This window comes from Oryx dammah, unplaced genomic scaffold (genome assembly GCF_014754425.2).
Source record: "Oryx dammah isolate SB20612 unplaced genomic scaffold, SCBI_Odam_1.1 HiC_scaffold_14, whole genome shotgun sequence".
Classification (NCBI taxonomy): Eukaryota; Metazoa; Chordata; class Mammalia; order Artiodactyla; family Bovidae; genus Oryx; species Oryx dammah.
The window spans coordinates 21,859,164-21,877,546 of record NW_024070198.1 but is presented as its reverse complement, the minus strand read 5'-3'; the positions used below and the strand labels follow the sequence as shown (position 1 = coordinate 21,877,546).

The 18,383-nt window shown below is 39.7% G+C and overlaps 1 protein-coding gene across 3 annotated transcripts in view; it reads left to right on the top strand.

The window, feature by feature from the left end:
• Positions 1-18,383, top strand: part of ARMH3 (armadillo like helical domain containing 3) — a 176,740-nt gene that overhangs the window by 80,181 nt on the left and 78,176 nt on the right. For all 3 annotated transcript variants that reach the window (XM_040254239.1, XM_040254240.1, XM_040254241.1), the window contains 3 exons: positions 529-611; positions 1,143-1,269; positions 7,794-7,869. In XM_040254239.1, the coding sequence (XP_040110173.1) occupies positions 529-611; positions 1,143-1,269; positions 7,794-7,869 (286 nt within the window). The remainder of the gene's footprint in view (positions 1-528; positions 612-1,142; positions 1,270-7,793; positions 7,870-18,383) is intronic.

The following is an 18,383-nucleotide window of genomic DNA, read 5'->3' as shown; positions in this document are numbered from 1 at the left end:
TTAAGGGCTTTTTTTTTCTTCATGAGTTTTTTTTTTAAATCCAGAACTAAGCAGTAGGTTCTACAGTATGTCTGTTGATCATTTAGATTCGAAAGATGTCCTTCTTAGCAGTAATGTTTGAAACAGATATGTAGCTAAAACTTGGTGACTTGAAACACTAGCAACCTGGGGTGAGAAGGGATGCTCAATAAACTGAGGAAATTTGATGGGGAAATCAGCATACATGTGTAAATTTGGAACACTGAAATGTCCATTTTATAGTCAAATTTCTGAGCTTAATTGCTAAATAAGAAGTAAGAAGTAGATTTTTTAAAACTTTGTATGGACAGATAAGCAGACATGTGCTTGAGAAGGTCAGTGCTTTCTTCAACTACACCTTCTCTGCCTGCTTTTAAAAATTTCCTAGTAGCTGTGATATACTCGTTCTAGCCCTGTTTGGATTTCTTTAGATCTAGTCTACTTTCATTTAACTTTATTGATTATGCTTTGATTATCTTATCAATGCTTTTTTTTTTTCTTTTTTTAAAGCCTTGATAAATTTGTTGAAGTTCCTTATGTCAAATGAGACTGTACTTTTGGCAAAGCACAACATTTTTACGTTAGCTCTTATGGTGAGTAGTAAAAAAACACATTAATTTTTCTGAAGCTATACTCTAGGGCAGAAATGGGCTGGTTTGAGACAGGAGCTGGTGTTCTAAGGATTAAACTATAGGGGGATACCAGGCCTTTATTTTCCCTTTAGATCAGAATCTCTCTACTAGTGCTTCCACTTTCACCTGTGTCTTTGAAGAACCTTTGGTTCTTTCATGAAATGGTAACACACACTGTTATATAATATTCCCACCACACAGATATAAAAGGTGTAAATTAATTTCAAGGGGATTGATAATATGGAAAGGTAGAAAATAATTAGAAAGTGATGCGTTTTCAGTAATTATTACTTTATGTAATTTATTGAATGGTAAGTTTTATAGAAGTTAATTTTTAACAATGATTTTGTTTAAGAACCAACTAACAAAATTGCTGAAAATTTAACTGCCCTTGAAAGACAATAAGAACTGGCTATATAGCACACTACTGATAATACCCTTCTGAGTCTTCATAGTATGATGTCTATATATAGGCTTTTGCTTCTTTTTTAGATTGTGAACCTATTTAATATGTTTATCACATATGGAGATACATTCCTGCCCACCCCCAGCAGTTATGATGAACTCTACTATGAGATTATCCGCATGCACCAGAGCTTTGACAACCTCTACTCTATGGGTAAGCTGTCTTCTTTTTATTTTTCTCTTCCCATCAGCTGTGCTTTTTGGTCTATGAAAGGAAAAGACTGCAAAAGATTCTCCTCTAGTTGCTTGGTGCCCTTACTTGGCACAGAACTATAGTAGTCTCCTTTTCTCAGGCAATAAGAAAGTATGTGTGGACTTCCTTGCCTTCAGGAACTCAGAATTCATCTCAGTAGAAAGCTGGTTAGCGTCCCTGTAGCCCTTTCTTGATGTTTGTGAAAGAGAGAAAATAGGGAGGCTTGTAGATTTAGTGAATGCCAGTGAGATGGGTGTGAGAGTGGGTGTGAGTTGACAGCAGCAAATAGAAGAGCTTGGATCCCAAAGGAACATTGTGTGATTTGAAAAGGTACGAGGTTTTAAGGATTTTTAATGTACCTATGTATTTTTAGCATAACTTAGAAGAGGAAGTGGGCATTAGATAAAAATCTTTTTTGCAAAAACCTTTTGGCGATTGGCTCACCTAAAATTTACTCTGCAACCACATGAGTATTCCTTATTTCTGTAAGAGGTCATGTATCCCTATAAATTTGAGTGTAGAGTCTAATCAAACCTACCTAAGTTTAAAGGTCAAGAAAGATTTCTTTAGATTTCCTGGAAATAGTAAGCCACTCAATAAAGCTGTCTATTAAAAAGCTCCAGCTTATTAGCTTTATTTGGATGTAATTGATATATAATAAACTGCATTCTTTTTTTTTTTGGCCATGCTGAGGCATGTGGGATCTTCGTTCCCTGACCAGGGATGGAACCCATACCCTCTGCAGTGGAAGCATGCAGTCTTAACCACTGGACCCCCAGGGAAGTCCCAAACTGCACTTTTTTAAAGGATACAATTTTTGATAAGTTTTGGCATGTGTATATGTACATGAAGCTGTCATTAAATCAAGATAATGTACATATCTACCCCCGCTCCCCAAATTTCCTTGTGTCCCTTTATGTCACTTTTACCACCTCTGTCCCTTATTCCTAGGCAAACCCTGATCTGCTTTCTGTCACTGTTGATTAGTTTACTTTATCCTTATTGTTGGAACTATTTATGAAAAGTTCATCTTCTGCTTGGGACTCCTGTATGTATCATGAGTAAAGTAGAGGGGATTTGGAATACATGGAGAAGAGTAGAAGCAAAGAGTGGAAAGAAGGATTGCCTAGGAGGAAATTTTTTTTTTTTAATTTCCCTGCTCTCTCATTCTCAATATAATAGCTTTAGGATCAGGTCAGCTCCCCTCAGAATAAGAGGTTCCCATTGTCATATCAAGTCACATGTCTTTTTTTTTTTTTTTTTTTTTTTTTTAGCTAGGAAGTCTTCCATGAGAACCCTCTAGCAAATTTCCCATTGGCAGAATGTTCTCAGTGTATCCTGGTGTGGTTTGCATCTACCTGGCTTTTACCAGTGTCCTTGTTTTCAATAATACAGAATTTTCCAAGGGTGAAGAGCTGCCCCAGAGGCTTTAATACCCATTAATGGATGAATAAAAAGGTCTTTCAGTGAGGAAAGGAAGGAGAGTTGGAGTCGGGGAGGTATTTTACAGATGTCTGACTTACCTGCACAGTTAAGCCATGTACACAGTCAAATGAGATCAATGTTTACAGCTGTAGCAACAAAAGAAAGGATATGTGGGAATGCTCAGATGTACTAAGAAAGTACAAAGAGGTGGCATGTTTTAGTACTCTCCATTTTGTATAAAGTATGATGAAACTTCAGGTGGAAAAATGTATTTTTTAGTCAGGTTTTTTGAAGTATAATTTACATATATGATATAATTCACCATTTTTAATGTACTGTTCTGAATTTCAGCAAATGCATATAGAAGTATAATTATCACAGAAAATCAAGATTTAGAAGAGTTTTACCATCTCAAAAACTTCCCTCTTCTCTGTACCTCCGATAAGATCAACTCCTTCACCCACTCCTGTGAGATCAGCTCCTAGCCACTTTCTAGCAACCACTGATCTATTCCTTGTCCCCATGATTTTGCCTTTCCTTTTCTAAAAAAGTATATAGATGACATCATACCGTTTTTTGAGTCTGGCTTCTTATATATATTAATTTGTTTGAAGTTATCCATGTTGATGCAGGTATCAGTAGTTTGTTCCTTTTTATTACGGGGTAATATTCCATTATGGGAATACGCTAGTTTAACTTATCCATTTATCAGTGGAAGAACATTTAGAAAGTTTCCAGTTTTTAGGGATTGTAAATAAAACCTCTGTAAACATTTTTGTACACAGATTTATGTGAACACAAGTTTTCTTTTCACTTGGTACCTTCCTGAGCATGTGGAGCATATTTACAATAGCTGTTTTAATGTCCTTTCCCACTAACTTCATCATCTCTCTTCATGTCTAGGCCTGTTTTATTGACTGATTTTTCCCCTGTTTATGGGTTATGTTTTTCTGGCTTCTTTGGGTTTTTTAAATTAATTAATTAGGCTGCATTGGGTCTTAGTTGTGGCACGCAGGATCTTCGTTGCATCACGTGGGATCTTTGGTTGCAGCACATGGACTCTAGTGGGATCTGAGTTCTCTGACCTGGGATTGAACCTGTGTCCCCTGCACTGCAAGGTGGATTCTTTTTTTTTTTTTTGAAAAATTTTCATTGAAACAGTTGATTTACAATGTTGTATCAGTTTCAGGTATACAGCAAAGTGATGTGTGTGTGTGTGTGTGTGGGTGTGTATATATACATATGTGTATTCTTTTTTAGATTCTTTTCCACTATAGGTTATTACAAAATATTGAGTATAGTTCTGCAAGGTGTTTTCTTAACCACTGGACCACCAGGGAAGTCTCTTTTCTACTTCTTGAATGCTGGTAATTTTTAAATTGGATTTTGAACATTGTGATGTTAATGTTGTAAAGTTTGATTTTATTATGTTCCTTTATATAATGTTAGACTTTGTTCTGGAATGCAGTTATGTTGTGTGGAATCAGTTTCATCCTTTTAGGATTTGCTTTTAAAGGTTATTAAATTGGGTTAAGAGCAACTTTTATTATAGGCTAATTTGGCCAGATTACTAATGCAGTACCCATCTAAAGATTCTTCTTGATAATTCATATATTAGTAGGTTTTTCTACTCTTGCTGGTGGAAGTGCAAATTATTTTGCTTGTAGAGCCTTCCATGAGCTCCACAATTTCTTCTCTTTTCCAGTGGTTCTTTACCCCCAGCCTTGAGTAGTTTTCTCTTTCTTATGTGCAGATCAGTGCTCAGCAAAAGATGTAAGAGGACCCCTCTGCAAACTTATAGAATACCCTGTTTAACTCCCTCCTCTACAGTACTCTACGCCACAAATTCTAGGTGCCTTGGCCTGTCCAGTTGCTAAATCTCTGTGTCTTTGATTTGGCAAGCTTCTGGATTCTGTTTAAATTCCTCCTCTCTCTCCTGTAGGTTGGAAACTTTTTCACACAGTAAGCCGGGATAATTCTAGGGCTCACCTTGTTTGTTTTCCATCTTCAAGGATCACAGTTCTGTATACCCATTGTCCAATGTCTGAAAGCTATTGTTTCTTATATTTTGTTCAGTTTTTTATTGTTTAAGGTAGAAGGGTTAATTATGTCTTTTTACTTCATCATGGCTAGAAGAGAGAGACTCTTGATAAAGACACACATTTAATATTCTTATGGCATTTAAGTTACTGCAGTGATATCTACTGATGAGGAAGGACCTCGACACAAGCTACCCTGAACCATAAATGATACCATATTTTGAACTGTTTTTTTCCTTTTAGAAAAAGATAATTACCAGTACTAAAGAAAAAACAAGGTACAAATTTAATTTAATACAATCTCTCCTTTCTAGTATGACCACTAATTTTCATATGGGCTTCCCAGGTGGCGCTAGTGGTAAAGAATCCACCTGTTAATGCAGGAGGTGTAAGGGATGTGGGTTCGATCCCTGGGTTGAGAAAATCCCCTGGAGGAGGGCACGGCAACCTATTCAAGTATTCTTGCTTGGAGAATCCCATGGACAGAGAAGCTTGGTGGACTACGGTCCACAGGGGTCGCAAAGAGTCAGACACGACTGAAGCGACTCATCATGCATGCACGTATTAGTCTACTTTATGCATAGTTTTACATAATTGTGATCATGTTATCCTGTTTCTTTTTTTAAAAAAACTATTATAGAACTTTCTTCTTTTTTTGGTAGTTTTCTTAAGTTTCTTTCTCTTTCCCCCCTCTCTTTTTTTGCATAGTACGGATACTGTTTATTTAACCATTCTTTCCTTTCATGAAAATTATGGTTGTTTCCAGTTTTTGCTATTACTTAAGTAAATGGCTGCATGGTTTGCTGTTTTTATGTATCATACTTTGTACTACCTAAATGATAACCTTAGCTTTGAGGCGTTTGGGCATTTTGAGATAATTTTGTGTTTAAATTTGGGAACTTAGAAAAGAATGTAAAAGCCAATGTCTTGGAAAGCTTGTTTCCCTTGGAAATGCAGTGATAAGGTCATCTGGGTGCCTATTCACTAAGGAACAAAAGTGACAGGATGTTAACAGAGAAATAATCCATGAACAGAGTTGAATACCTCTCTTAGGTAAGGGGGGTAAAATTCGCTTAATTCCACAAATACTAGGTCCTCACCATCAGAGAATTTATGATTTAATGGAGGGTCTAGTAGAAAACATATATATCTAAACAGTTTTTGCAACTGAGTGGAAAAAAATATGTCTGACCTGCTTAAAACAGTTTTGTTCATTCATGAATAAATCTGTGCATACACTTAATGAAACCCTGAGTTGAGACTGAAAAGCTCTAACTTGAAACTGAGTTCCCCTGCACTACATCTTGTAAATTAGGAAAGCAGCACTCTGATAATGTTTTATTAAGGCTTCCATCTTCTCTTTCATAAAATTGCATGAATTTATAAAAATGAAATACTGCTGAAATAGATGCAGAGTAGCCAGATGAGTTTTCTTTCCCTATTACAGCTATATGCCCTCCCTCTAGTACAGCTGCTGCTACTGCTACTCTTGCTAGAGGAATACTGGTCAGGAGTTGGTAGTGATGGTACCTATGCAGATTGGTTATGTGTTTTTTAATGTTAGGCTCTGATTAACTAACTAAATAACTTTCTCCTCTGAGAAAGTCTTAAGTATATTCTTGCATTTGTTTGGAAGACAGTCTATTTAATGAATAATAGCTAATATTAATACTTATGTAACAATTACTATGTGCCAGGTACTGATCTAAGGCTATATATATATAAAACTTACTTGATTTTCATAATAATCCTTTCATGTAAGTATTGCTGTTTTTCTCTAGTAAGTGGCCAAGGCTAGACTTGGACACCAACAGTTGGCTTCAGAGTTCACACCCTTAACTACTCAGTGTATCAAGTACAGGCTGTAGGACCATTCCCTCCAGGTTTAAATTCTAGCCCCATTACTTACAGTTCTGTGGATAAGCTGGATTGATTAATTGTTTGTCCCCTCTGAGTCTCATATATGTGCTGTATTGTATATATTCTTTGTCCAGTTTCTGGCACATAGTAGACTCTCTGCATGTTTAGTTCATATTTGTTATTCACTCATTAAAAACATACACTTGGAGTGCCCACTGGTATGCTTGTTCTTTCAAGGAATGCTTGTGCTGGTTTGTCTCTTTTCTGAAGGAGTATAGGTACTATAATGTGTGGCCCTGAAGCTCATAGCTGATAGAGAATATGCATGTGTGTGTGCTAAATTGCTTCAGTCATGTCTGACTCTGTGACCCTGTGGGCCATAGCCCGCCTGGCTCCTCTGTTCTGGGATTCTCCAGGCAAGAATATTGGAGTGGGTTCCAGAGTATCTTCCTGACCCAGGGATCAAACCGAAGTCTCTTACGTCTCCTGCATTGGCAGGCGGCTTCTATACAACTAGCACCACCTGGGAGCTCTATTTCCATCATCCCTTCTGTGAGTAAGGGTGTAAGAGACTTTGGTCAGAGAAGGGAAGAATATTCCAGTTGATTCATGTTGCAGGTTACACAGTTAAGTCAAGGGAGCTAAAGCAGGTTACTCTTTGATTGAAACATGACCATCCTCTGTCTGACAAGATTATTTATCCTATTTGACCCAGTTCAGACCTTTAGGAGAAAGATATACTGTATGTGTAACAGGAAGGGACACTTACTCAGCTGGCCAATTCCACTAAATCGGCCCCAGCTATTAGGGAAATGATTAATGTGGCAATCAGGTTACCTTCACATCACCACCCCAGTGTAGATTTTAACTGGATGCAAAAACTAAGTATGGAAACATTTTAGAGGGGAGTGGAGAGAGGGAAACCCAAGGCAGAGGAGTAGAATATTTTGATAGAAAGTGAAAGAAAGGGGAAAAAAATTGCAGGAAAGATAGTTGAGAATAAGCCCTTATTTTTTTTTTCTCTAGATTAGGATGTCTTAAATAGAAGATTGGCACAGACTGCATTTGGTTTTTCCAATAGTGATATTCTGCATTGTGTCTTCACTCATATTTATTTAATACCAGTGGTCTGACACATCTTTGTTCTTTCCTTTTTTACAGTCCTGAGGCTTTCTACCAATGCAGGCCAGTGGAAAGAAGCAGCTAGCAAGGTGACTCACGCGTTGGTTAATATCAGGTAAGAAGTGAGGATTTATCTCTTTCAGAGTTCTGTGGTTAATCCTGAGGTTTATTGTACCTTTCTAAGTGAAATGTGTTGAACATCACTACTATTTTAAGCCCTTATGTCTGTAGGAGTGGAAGAAATTTTTGTATTTGATCAAGAAAAGCAGGAATGCATGTGACTTTCATTTTGTCATATTGAAATAGCTCACAGAATTTGCTCGTTTATGAATTTTCTTACCAGGAGATAGTTGCAAACCTTTTTCAGGCCTCTTTGTTGCCAAAGTGGTTTCTGTGTATAAGCCATCTGAAAGCACTTCTCTGGAAATTTTTTTCTGCCTTTCTCCATGAGTTGAATGAATGACTCATGGGATCTGGAACTTTTGACGTTTTGCTTTACATGGCTATTTCTATTTGTGGTAAACAGAGCCAAATGGAGCTCATGGGGCTAAGTCATTTTAGGTTCCTTATGAAACAGCATGGCAATTACAGAGTGCTATATGTATTGGATAAAATTGAGTCAGACATGGAGTTGGTTTAGGGTCTTGAGAAAACAGCACACACTCACAGGAGAAAGCTGTTTGTAAATGGAGAGAATGTGCTTTCAGTGTCTTGAAACCTAAAGCTGACTTTTGTTACATTTCTGGCTCGCTTTGTGCCTATCATTTTTTATTTTCTCAGCAGTTATTATATTGCTCTTGCAAACAACTGAAAAATTAACACTGAGTAGAAGAGGCAAACCCAGCAGATGGGGAAACTTGATTTAGCTCCAGATGTAAGTTTTGCCAGACATTCCCAGTAATAGTAATGCACATTTACAATTTGGTATAGATTCTGATTTGTGACAGAGCTGAGATTCAATATTTATTTCTATATCGTTCTTTTCTTCCCACCCCTTTCTTTTAAGGTAAAATGTCCTGTCCCTGCAGTGACTTACTAGTATTTGACAAGTCTGGGAACAAAAGAAAAAGTGTGAGATGTGTGTTTTGGGAGGGCAGGGGTGAGGGAGCAGGCAGGTGAGATGTGCTAACAAGATTGCATTGAGGGTATTGAAGGTGGATCTGCCTTACCTAACCCCCAGAGACATTTTGCAGCAAACATAGTTTTATAAATCTCACAACCTCATGTATATTTGCATCTAGCACATAAGCCAGATACTGTAGTAAATCCTTATGATAAATGTGACTCTCTATAGGAATCAGGAATTACAAACTGCCTTCTCCTAAAGAGCCCTTTGTGACTGAATGACAGTATGACAAATGTGGGTGTTTGAAAGAAACACCAGATTCTGGACTATAGAATGAAATGCAGTGGGTATAATTTATGTTGTATTTATTTATTCATGTATTTACTTAGGGTTTTCAGGCAGTGCCTTTTCATCTGGGGCTTGTTTCCTTGATCACAGTCTTTTATGCTTGCTTTATCTCCTGCATTGTTACTTTTCCATTTGGTGGCTTTTGGTTTGGCTGCTGTCCTTATTCTTCCCAGGGGCCATCAAACAGCTGATTTAAACTATTGATCTGTCCTTTTTCTGAATACCCCAGAAAGGACTGGCTTGGGCTTAGAGCAGATGCCTATAACCGTGACATGGTTCTCTTTGTAAGTCAGGCCTATACCTTCATTTTCATTCCTCAAACTTCTTGATGAACTTGCTGCAGACAGTAATTATATCATCTTCACTGTTGCTAATGAATTAGACTTGGAATATACATAGAAAATATCAAAGATCTAGTCAGTTTTTTCAAGAGATTACTGGAGAGATGTTTTAGAATATCACACTAACACCAGATCAGGGGAATATATTGGTGATGCTAAGCCTGCAGAAGTTTACTTTTTTCTTTTTTAAAATTTATTTTCATTTAGTAAGGGCTAAACTAAGTACTGTTCTTTCAAAAATTGCTGTCTTTTTCAGTTGTCAAACTCTAAGAGTATACTTTTTAACCAATGAGGAAACTAAATCTTGAAGATATTTGAATTGCAAAATGTCCCACAATTCTTGTGTGTCAATTCTGAGAATTAATCATAGTTCTTCTAATTCCAAATCTAGGGCTCTTTCTTTTATATTTTAATGCCTCCTTCTTTAGTGTTACTATGGAGGTAAACAGAAAACTCAGTATGATGTATTGAAAGGAGCTTGAGCATGGAAATTTGAGTTAGAGAAACTGGGTTTTTAATTTTTGTCTCTACTACTTAATGTGTGACCTTGAGCAACTTATTTAGCTTCTCTGGACCTTTCCTACTATCTATAAAATGGAGGTCATGAGGATATCAATTGTTTTATAGAGAAGCGGTTATGAGAATTATGTATGTTATAGTACTTAGAAAACTATAAAATCCTGGTCATTTCATTTAGCATAATATCTTTACAGTTCATTGCCAATGTAGCATTTGTCAGAATTTCCTTCCTTTTTAGGCTGAGGCTGAGTAATATTCCAAGTATATAGGTGCCACATTTTGTTTATCCATCATCGCACTGATGAAATCCCAAGTGAATTGCTTCCACCTTTTGGTTGTTGTGTTTTTGGCTATTTGTACATGGGTGTACAAATAGCTCTTCAGTTCCTGCTTTTGCAGATATACTCAGAAATATAATTGGTGGATTGCATGGTAAGCCTATGTTTAATGGATAGATGCGAAGAGCTGACTCACTGAAAAAGACCCTGATGCTGGGAAAGATTGAGGGCAGGAGGAGAAGGGGGCAACAGAGGACGAGATGGTTGAATGGCATCATCAACTCAATGAACATGAGTTTGAGCAAACTCTGGGAGTTGATGATGGACAAGGAAGGCTGGCATGCTGCAGTCCATGGGGTCATGAAGAGTTGGAAACGACTGAGCATCTGAACAATAAGCATATTTAATGGGGCTTCCCAGGTTGGGCTAGTGGTAAAGAATCCAAATGCCAGTGCAGGAGACACAAGAGATGCTGGTTGAATCCTTGCGTCTGGAAAGTCCCCTAGGGTAGGAAGTGGCAAGGACTACAGTATTCTTGCCTGGAAAATTCCATGGACGGAAGAGCCTGGTGGGCTAGAGTCCATGTGGCACCCAGAGTCAGATATGATTGAGCAACTGAGCACACCTCAGTTCAGTTGCTCAGTCATGTCTGAATCTTTGTGACCCCTTGGACTGCAGCACGCAGTCCAAGCACAGGTTTTCCTGTCCATCAGCAACACCTGGAGCTTATTCAAACTCATGTCCATCGAGTCAGTGATGGCATCCAACCATCTCATCCTCTGTCGTCCCCTTCTCCTCCTGCCTTCAGTCTTTCTCAGCATCGGTCTTTTCCAGTCAGTCAGTTCTTTGCATCAGGTAGACAAAGTATTGGAGCTTCAGCTTCAGCATCAGTCTTTCCAGTGAATATTCAGGACTGATTTCCTTTAGGATTGACTGGTTTGATCTTGTTGCAGTCCAAGGGACTCTTCAGGAGTCTTCTCCAACACCACGGTGCAAAAGCATCAATTCTTCAGCACTCAACTTTCTTTATGGTCCATCTTTCATATCTATACGTGACTGCTGGAAAAACCATAGCTTTGAGTCAACGGACCTATGTTGGCAAAGTAATGTCTCTGCTTTTTAATATGCTGTCTAGGTTGATCATAGCTTTTCTTCCAAGGAGCAAGCATCTTTTAATTTCATGGCTGCAGTCACCATCTGGAGTGATTTTGGAGCCCAAGTCTGTCACTGTTTCCACTGTTTCCCCATCTATTTGCCATGAAATGATGGGACTGGATGCCATGATCTCAGTTTTCTGAATGTTGAGTTTTAAGCCAGCTCCTTCTCTCTCCTCTTTAACTTTCATGAAGAGGCTCTTCAGTTACTCTCCACTTTCTGCCATAAGGGTGGTGTCACCTGCGTATCTGAGGTTATTAGTATTGCTCCCGACAATCTTGATTCCAGCTTGTGCTTCATCCAGCCTGGCATTTCACTTGATGTACTCTGCATATCAGTTTAATAAGCAGGGGGACAATATACATCCTTGTCATACTCCTTTCCCAGTTTGGACATTGTTCCATGTCCAGTTCTGACTGTTTTCTTCGTGACATGCATACAGATTTCTCAGGAGGCAGGTAAAGTGAAAGTGAAAGTCATACCCGACTCTTTGCCACCCCATGAACTATACTGTCCAGGATTCAAATTCTCCAGGCCATAATACTGGAGTGGGTAGCCTTTCCCTTCTCCAGGGGATCTTCCCAACCCAGGGATCGAACCCAGGTCTCCCACATTGCAGGTGGATTCTTTACGAGCTGAGCCACAAGGGAAGCCCAAGAACACTGGAGTGGGTAGCCTGTCCCTTCTCCAGTGGGTCTTCCCAACCCAGGAATCGAACCAAGGTCTCCTGCCTTGTGGGCAGATTCTGTACCAACTGAGCTATCAGGGAAGTCCTAGGTAAAGTAGACTGATATTCCCATCTCTTTAAGAATTTTTCACAGTTTGTTGTGATCCACACAGTCCAAGTCTTTGGCATAGTCAATAAAGCAGAAGTAGATGTTTTTCTGGAACTCTCTTGCTTTTCTTATGATCCAGCGGATGTTGGCAGTTTGATCTCTGGTTCCTCTGCCTTTTCTAAATCCAGCGTGAACATCTCAAAGTTCTCAGTTCACGTACTGTTGAAGCCTCACTTGGAGAATTTTCAACATTACTTTGCTAGCATGTGAGATGAGTGCAATTGTGCAGTAGTTTGAACATTCTTTGGCATTGCCTTTCTTTGGGATTGGAATGAAAACTGACGTTTTCCAGTCCTGTGGCCACTGCTGAGTTTTCCAAATTTGCTAGCATATTGAGTGTAGGACTTTCACAGCATCATCTTTTAGGATTTGAGATAGCTCAACTGGAATTCCATCACCTCCATTAGCCTTATTTGTAGTGATGCTCCCTAAGGCCCATTTGACTTCACACTCCAGGATGTCTGGTTCTAGGTGCGTGATCACACCATGGTGGTTATCTGGGTCATGAAGATCTTTTTTGTATAATTCTTCTGTGTATTCTTGCCACCTCTTCATAATATCTTCTGCTTCTGTTTTGTCCATACCGTTTCTGTCCTTTATTGTGCCCATCTTTGCATGAAATTTTCCCTTGGTAGCTCTAATTTTCTTGAAGAGATCTCTCTTTCTTATCTCTCCTTGCTATTCTTTGGAACTCTGCATTCAAATGGGTATATCTTTCCTTTTCTCCTTTGCCTTTAGCTTCTCTTCTTTTCTCAGCTATTTGTAAGGCCTTGTCAGACAACCATTTTGCCTTTTTGCATTTCTTTTTTTTTTTGAGGATGTTCTTTATCTTGGGGATGGTCTTGCAGGTCATCATAGAACCATTCAACTTCTTCAGCACTACTGGTTGGGGCATAGACTTGGATTACTGTGATACTGAATGGTTTGCCTTGGAAACAAACAGAGATCATTCTGTCATTTTTGAGAGTGCACCCAAGTATTGCATTTCAGACTCTTTTGTTGACTATGATGGCTACTCCATTTCTTCTAAGAGATTCTTGCCCACAGTAGTAGGTATAATGGTCATCTGAATTTAATTCGCCCATTCCAGTCCATTTTAGTTCACTGATGTCTAAAATGTCAATGTTCACTCTTGCCATCTCCTGTTTGACCACTTCCAATGTACCTTGATTCATGGACCTAACATTCCAGGTTCCTATGCAATATTGTTTTTTACAGCATTGGACTTTACTTCCATCATCAGTCACATTCACAGCTGGGCACTGTTTTGCTTTGGCCCGGCCTTTTCATTCTTTCTGGAGTTATTTCTCCACTCTTCTTCAGTAGTATATTGGACACCTATCGACCTGAGGAGTTCATCTTTTAGTATCATACCTTTTTGCCTTTTCATACTGTTCATGGAGTTCTCAAGGCAAGAATATTGAAGTGGTTTGCCATTCCCTTCTCTAGTAAACCATGTTTTGTCAGAACTCTCCACTATAACCTGTCCTTGGGTGGCCTTACCCAGCATGGTTCATAGTTTCATTGAGTTAGACAAGGCTGTGGTCCATGTGGTCAGTTTGGTTAGTTTTCTGTGACTGTGGTTTTCATTCTGTTGGCCTTCTGATTGATAAGGATAAGAGGCTTATGGAAGCGTCCAGATGAGAACGACTGACTGTTGGGGAAACTGGGTCTTGTTCTGATGGGCAGGACCATGCTTTGTAAATCTTTCATCCAACTTTCTGTTGATTGGTGGGGCTGTGTTCCCGTTCAGTTGTTTGGCCTAAGGCCAAACTGTGGTAGGGGTAATGAAGGTAATGGCACCTCCTTCAAAAGAACTTGTGCACACACTGTTTGTATTCAGTGCCCCTGGCCCTGCAGCAGGCCACTGTTGACACGTGCCTCCGCCAGAGAGTCTTGGACACTGACAATCACCTATGGTTCAGTCTTTTGTGAGGACACTATTCCTTTCTCCTGGCTCCTGGTGTGTACAAAGTTTTGTTCCTACCCTCCAAGAGTCTGTTTACCCAGTCCTGTGAAAGTTTTGTAATCAAATCCCACTGACCTCCAAAGTCAAATTCTGTGGGGGTTCTCAATCTCTTTGCTGGATCCCCAGATTGGGAAATCTGTTGTGGGTCCTGTAACTTTCTTAACAGTGCAAGACTTTCTTTGGGGTAATTGTTCTGCAGTCTGCTCAGCAGCTCTATGGTGGAACTAATGGCAACCTCCTCCAAGAGGGCTTATGCCGCTCGCTGCGTGACGCAGGTCTGCTGCAGTCAGAGCCCCTCTCCCCGTGGCAGGCCACTACTGACCCATGCCTTCGCAGAAGACACTCAAACACTCAAAGGCAGGTCTGGCTCAGTCTCTGTGGAGCCTCTGGGTCCTGGTGTGCACAAGGTTTTGTTTGAGCCCTCCGAGCATCTCTGGTGGGTGTGGAGCACACCTATGTTTAGTATTTTGAGGAATTGCCATGCTGTTTTTCAGGGTTAGTATTTTGAGTATTTAGAATGTTTCCTATGTGTGTCTTCATTTATCCCTTTTATATATGTTAATATGTTACCCTTAAAAGATGTTTTGTTTTTCTTTGGGTAGGCTTTGATGCTTTGAATAACAGTGGTCCAAGGAGTATTCTTTTCTCTGAGGGCAAAAATGTGGTATGCCTAAGTCTTCATTCCCACTGTTGTCATGTTCAGTCGCTCAGTCCTGTCTGGCTCTTTGTGATCCTATGGGCTGCAGCATGCCAGGTTTCCCTGTCCTTCACTGTCTCCCAGAATTTGTTCACACTTAATGTCCATTGAGTCAGTGATGCTATCCAACCATTTCATCCTCTGTCATCCCCTTCTCCTCCTGCCCTCAATCTTTCCCAGTATCAGGGTCTGTTATAGTGAGTCAGCTTTTCATATCAGGTGGCCAAAGAATTGGAGTTTCAGCATCAGTCCTTTACTGTACAATATTGTTCTTTACACTATCAGACTTTACTTTCATCACCAGACACAATCACAGCTGTGCATCATTTTTGCTTTGGCCCAGCCTCTTAATTCTTTATGGAGCTATTTTTCCACTCTCCCCTAGTACCATACTGAACATCTTCTCACCTGGGGAACTCCTCTTCCGGTGTTGTATCTTTTTGCCTTTTTATACTGTTCATGGGGTTCTTGAGGCAAGAATACTGGAGTGGTTCTTCATTCCCTCCTCCAGTGGACATTTTGTTAGAACTCTCTGTTATGACCTGTCCATCTTGGGAGGCCCTGCACAGCATGGCTCATAGCTTCTTTGAGGAAGGGGGGGATTATGCAGCACAGAGAGGCCAGAAACACAGGATATATGACGGTATTAGGCAGTGGCACCCCACTCCAGTACTCTTGCCTGGAAAATGCCATGGACGGGGGAGCCTGGTGGGCTGCAGTCCATGGGGTCACTAGGAGTTGGACACAACTGAGCGATTTCACTTTCACTTTTCACTTTGATGCATTGGAGAAGGAAATGGCAACCCACTCCAGTGTTCTTTCCTGGAGAATCCCAGGGACGGGGGAGCCTGGTGGGCTGCCGTCTCTGGGGTCGCACAGAGTCGAACACGACTGAAGTGACTTAGCAGCAGCAGCAACACCTGGAAAGGATCTTTTTTAAATTTGGCTGCACCTCAAGGCATGCAGAACTTCCCCAACCAGTGATTGAAGCCACAGAGTCTTAACTGCTAGAGCACTGGGGAAGCCCCTGAAAAGGATTCTAAGGCAGAGTGAACAAGCTTAGCCACCTCTTCTCTAGTATGTGGTCTTTTATAACCATGGGAAGGGATTAGGTTGCATGTGAAATTTTCAGACGCCTAACAGCTGGAAGAGCCTCCGAGACTGGTTTGCCAGTTGATGACAGATACAAGTTATGTCTTTGGGATCTTCTGGAATGTACTGCATGTAATGGCAACCCTAATAGTATCTCACCAGCAAATGAAAAGTTGCAGGAAGACTGCAGACCTTTTTTTTTGAGTTTAGATTGTGACTGAAAATTAAAAATACTTCCGCTTGCTTGGAGGCCTAAATTTGCTCAAGTGTCAGTCTGTTTGCTTTTCACTTGTCTTTTGTGGCTTAGTCATGCTAGTTCTTTAATTGTCAAAGTTATTTGTGTTTAAACAGTTTGTCTCTCTCTTCCTGTTTGATCCTTCAGAGAGATTCTTAAAATGCAGCTGCTTAGAAACTGCTATTTTTATTGAAACACCTGATATCATTAATATACAGGGCCTTATGTTTGTTCCTTCCCCTCTAGGGAATGTTGCATTGCTTTGCCACAAGGAAAATAAAATAGTATGTCTCCACCTTTAAAATTCCGTTTGGTATAATTGTTACTTTAGGTGCCTTCACAGATCTACTGATCCACAAAGGAAAAATACTCTCAGGGACTATGTGCAAGGCTAGAAGGAAAACATTTGAAACTTTTGCTTGGACACTTCTATGCTAAGTATTTCCTGCCACCACTGAGCAGGCTACCCCAGTGAGGCCTTATACTTTAGGGAAGATGTCTGCTGACTTAACCTAATTAGTCAAAAGAGAAGAAGAAAAATGTTAGACTGAAATCTGACCTTCATCTAACCAAACAACTTTCAAGGTAAGTAATTTGAAGCCCTTAATGAATCTCTTCATGTTAACATCTTAATGCTTTTCACTTAATGAGCATTTTATTAGCACCAAGTTCACATCCTATTCTCTGGTTGCTCACAGAAATAGAGACTGAATCACTGCAGATGGGCTTTTCTCCTGATCTGTGATTTTCTTAAGGTGGATAAAGTTTGAACTCTGTGATTAATATATTAATTTTCCCCTTTATTTGAAATTCATTAAGCCAAAGTTTAGTTCGTCTTTGAGAATGACTTTTTAGATATTGCTGGGGTTAGTGACAAGCTTGTGGTTTGGAATGAGAATTAAGTGCGTTTCTTTGTAAGTCTCCTTTAACTGTTCACCTGGTGAGTTTGCCTGCTGTCCTCTGTTTGCTCCAGTGGTCTTTTTGTTCTGATGCTGAGGTGTGCTCTCCCCTCCTGCTTAGTGCTTATGTAGCTGTGTTCTTTCATCCTAAAAAATTCTCCCTCAAAAAAAAAAAAAAAGAATGTATTAAATGTATACTCTGCTGGGGACTCTAAGGAACAGAAAAATTCTGCAGCCTCTGGCTAAGGGGGTTCATTGAGAATAATACCCTTTGGAGTGGGCTATGTAAAGAATTCTGAATGTCATAGAGAGGGAGGTGTGGAGCACCCTCAGGCAGTAATCAAGGAGGGTACATTCACTATTGATGGCCACAGAGTTAGGATTGGAAAGGGAATGGAAGGTCCCAGCCAGGCAAAATTCCCCCGAATCCCTTTGCTCATGCACTTTTTTGGGCTGCAAAATTTGCCTCTTAGTCACAGCTCTCTTATCAGAATGGATACTGATGAGTTGAGAGGAGGAGCAGTTTGACACCAAGCACTTCAACTGAAAGATGCAACCTAGTCTAGTGAATAGTAAATATAGACTAATATGATTAATGTTAGGAGCAGAAGTATTGGGCAGATGACTCTTGAGTAGCAAAGAGTACGTCCAGTTGTCTACTCCAAAGTGACAAGCAGGCTCAAATTATTCCTGGGACCAGAACTTATCAGTAATGACCTTTCTTCTGTTAATCAGACCCTGCAGATCTCACATTACAGAGGGTGAAAAGCATTATGCAGATTAAAACAAAGCACCATAATGAGGCTGCTGCAATATTGTTTCCCCAGTGGCTGTGAACATTACATATTATTCTAATAGTTGCTGTTCCCCAATCTCTTAAGACTGTAGCAGCTAGAAATGAAAAACCAAACACTGAATCCCATGTGGTTTATCATCTCTTTTGCCCTATCTTGGTTTATGCTGCAAGGAGAGGTTTTTGCATTAGGTCATATCTGAGCTTGGTCAACTGCAGTGCAGTGAAGACGTCTTGGTTTAGGAGATGCAGATATATATAATGAAATATTAAGATTTTTTAAAATTGGGGCTGCTGTGATTTTAAAGTGTTACTTTAGCATATAAAACCCTTCCTTACTGCAACCTGACTTCCACTTTGCTTTTTTAAAGAAAATTGTGAGCAAATATTTATAAAATAAA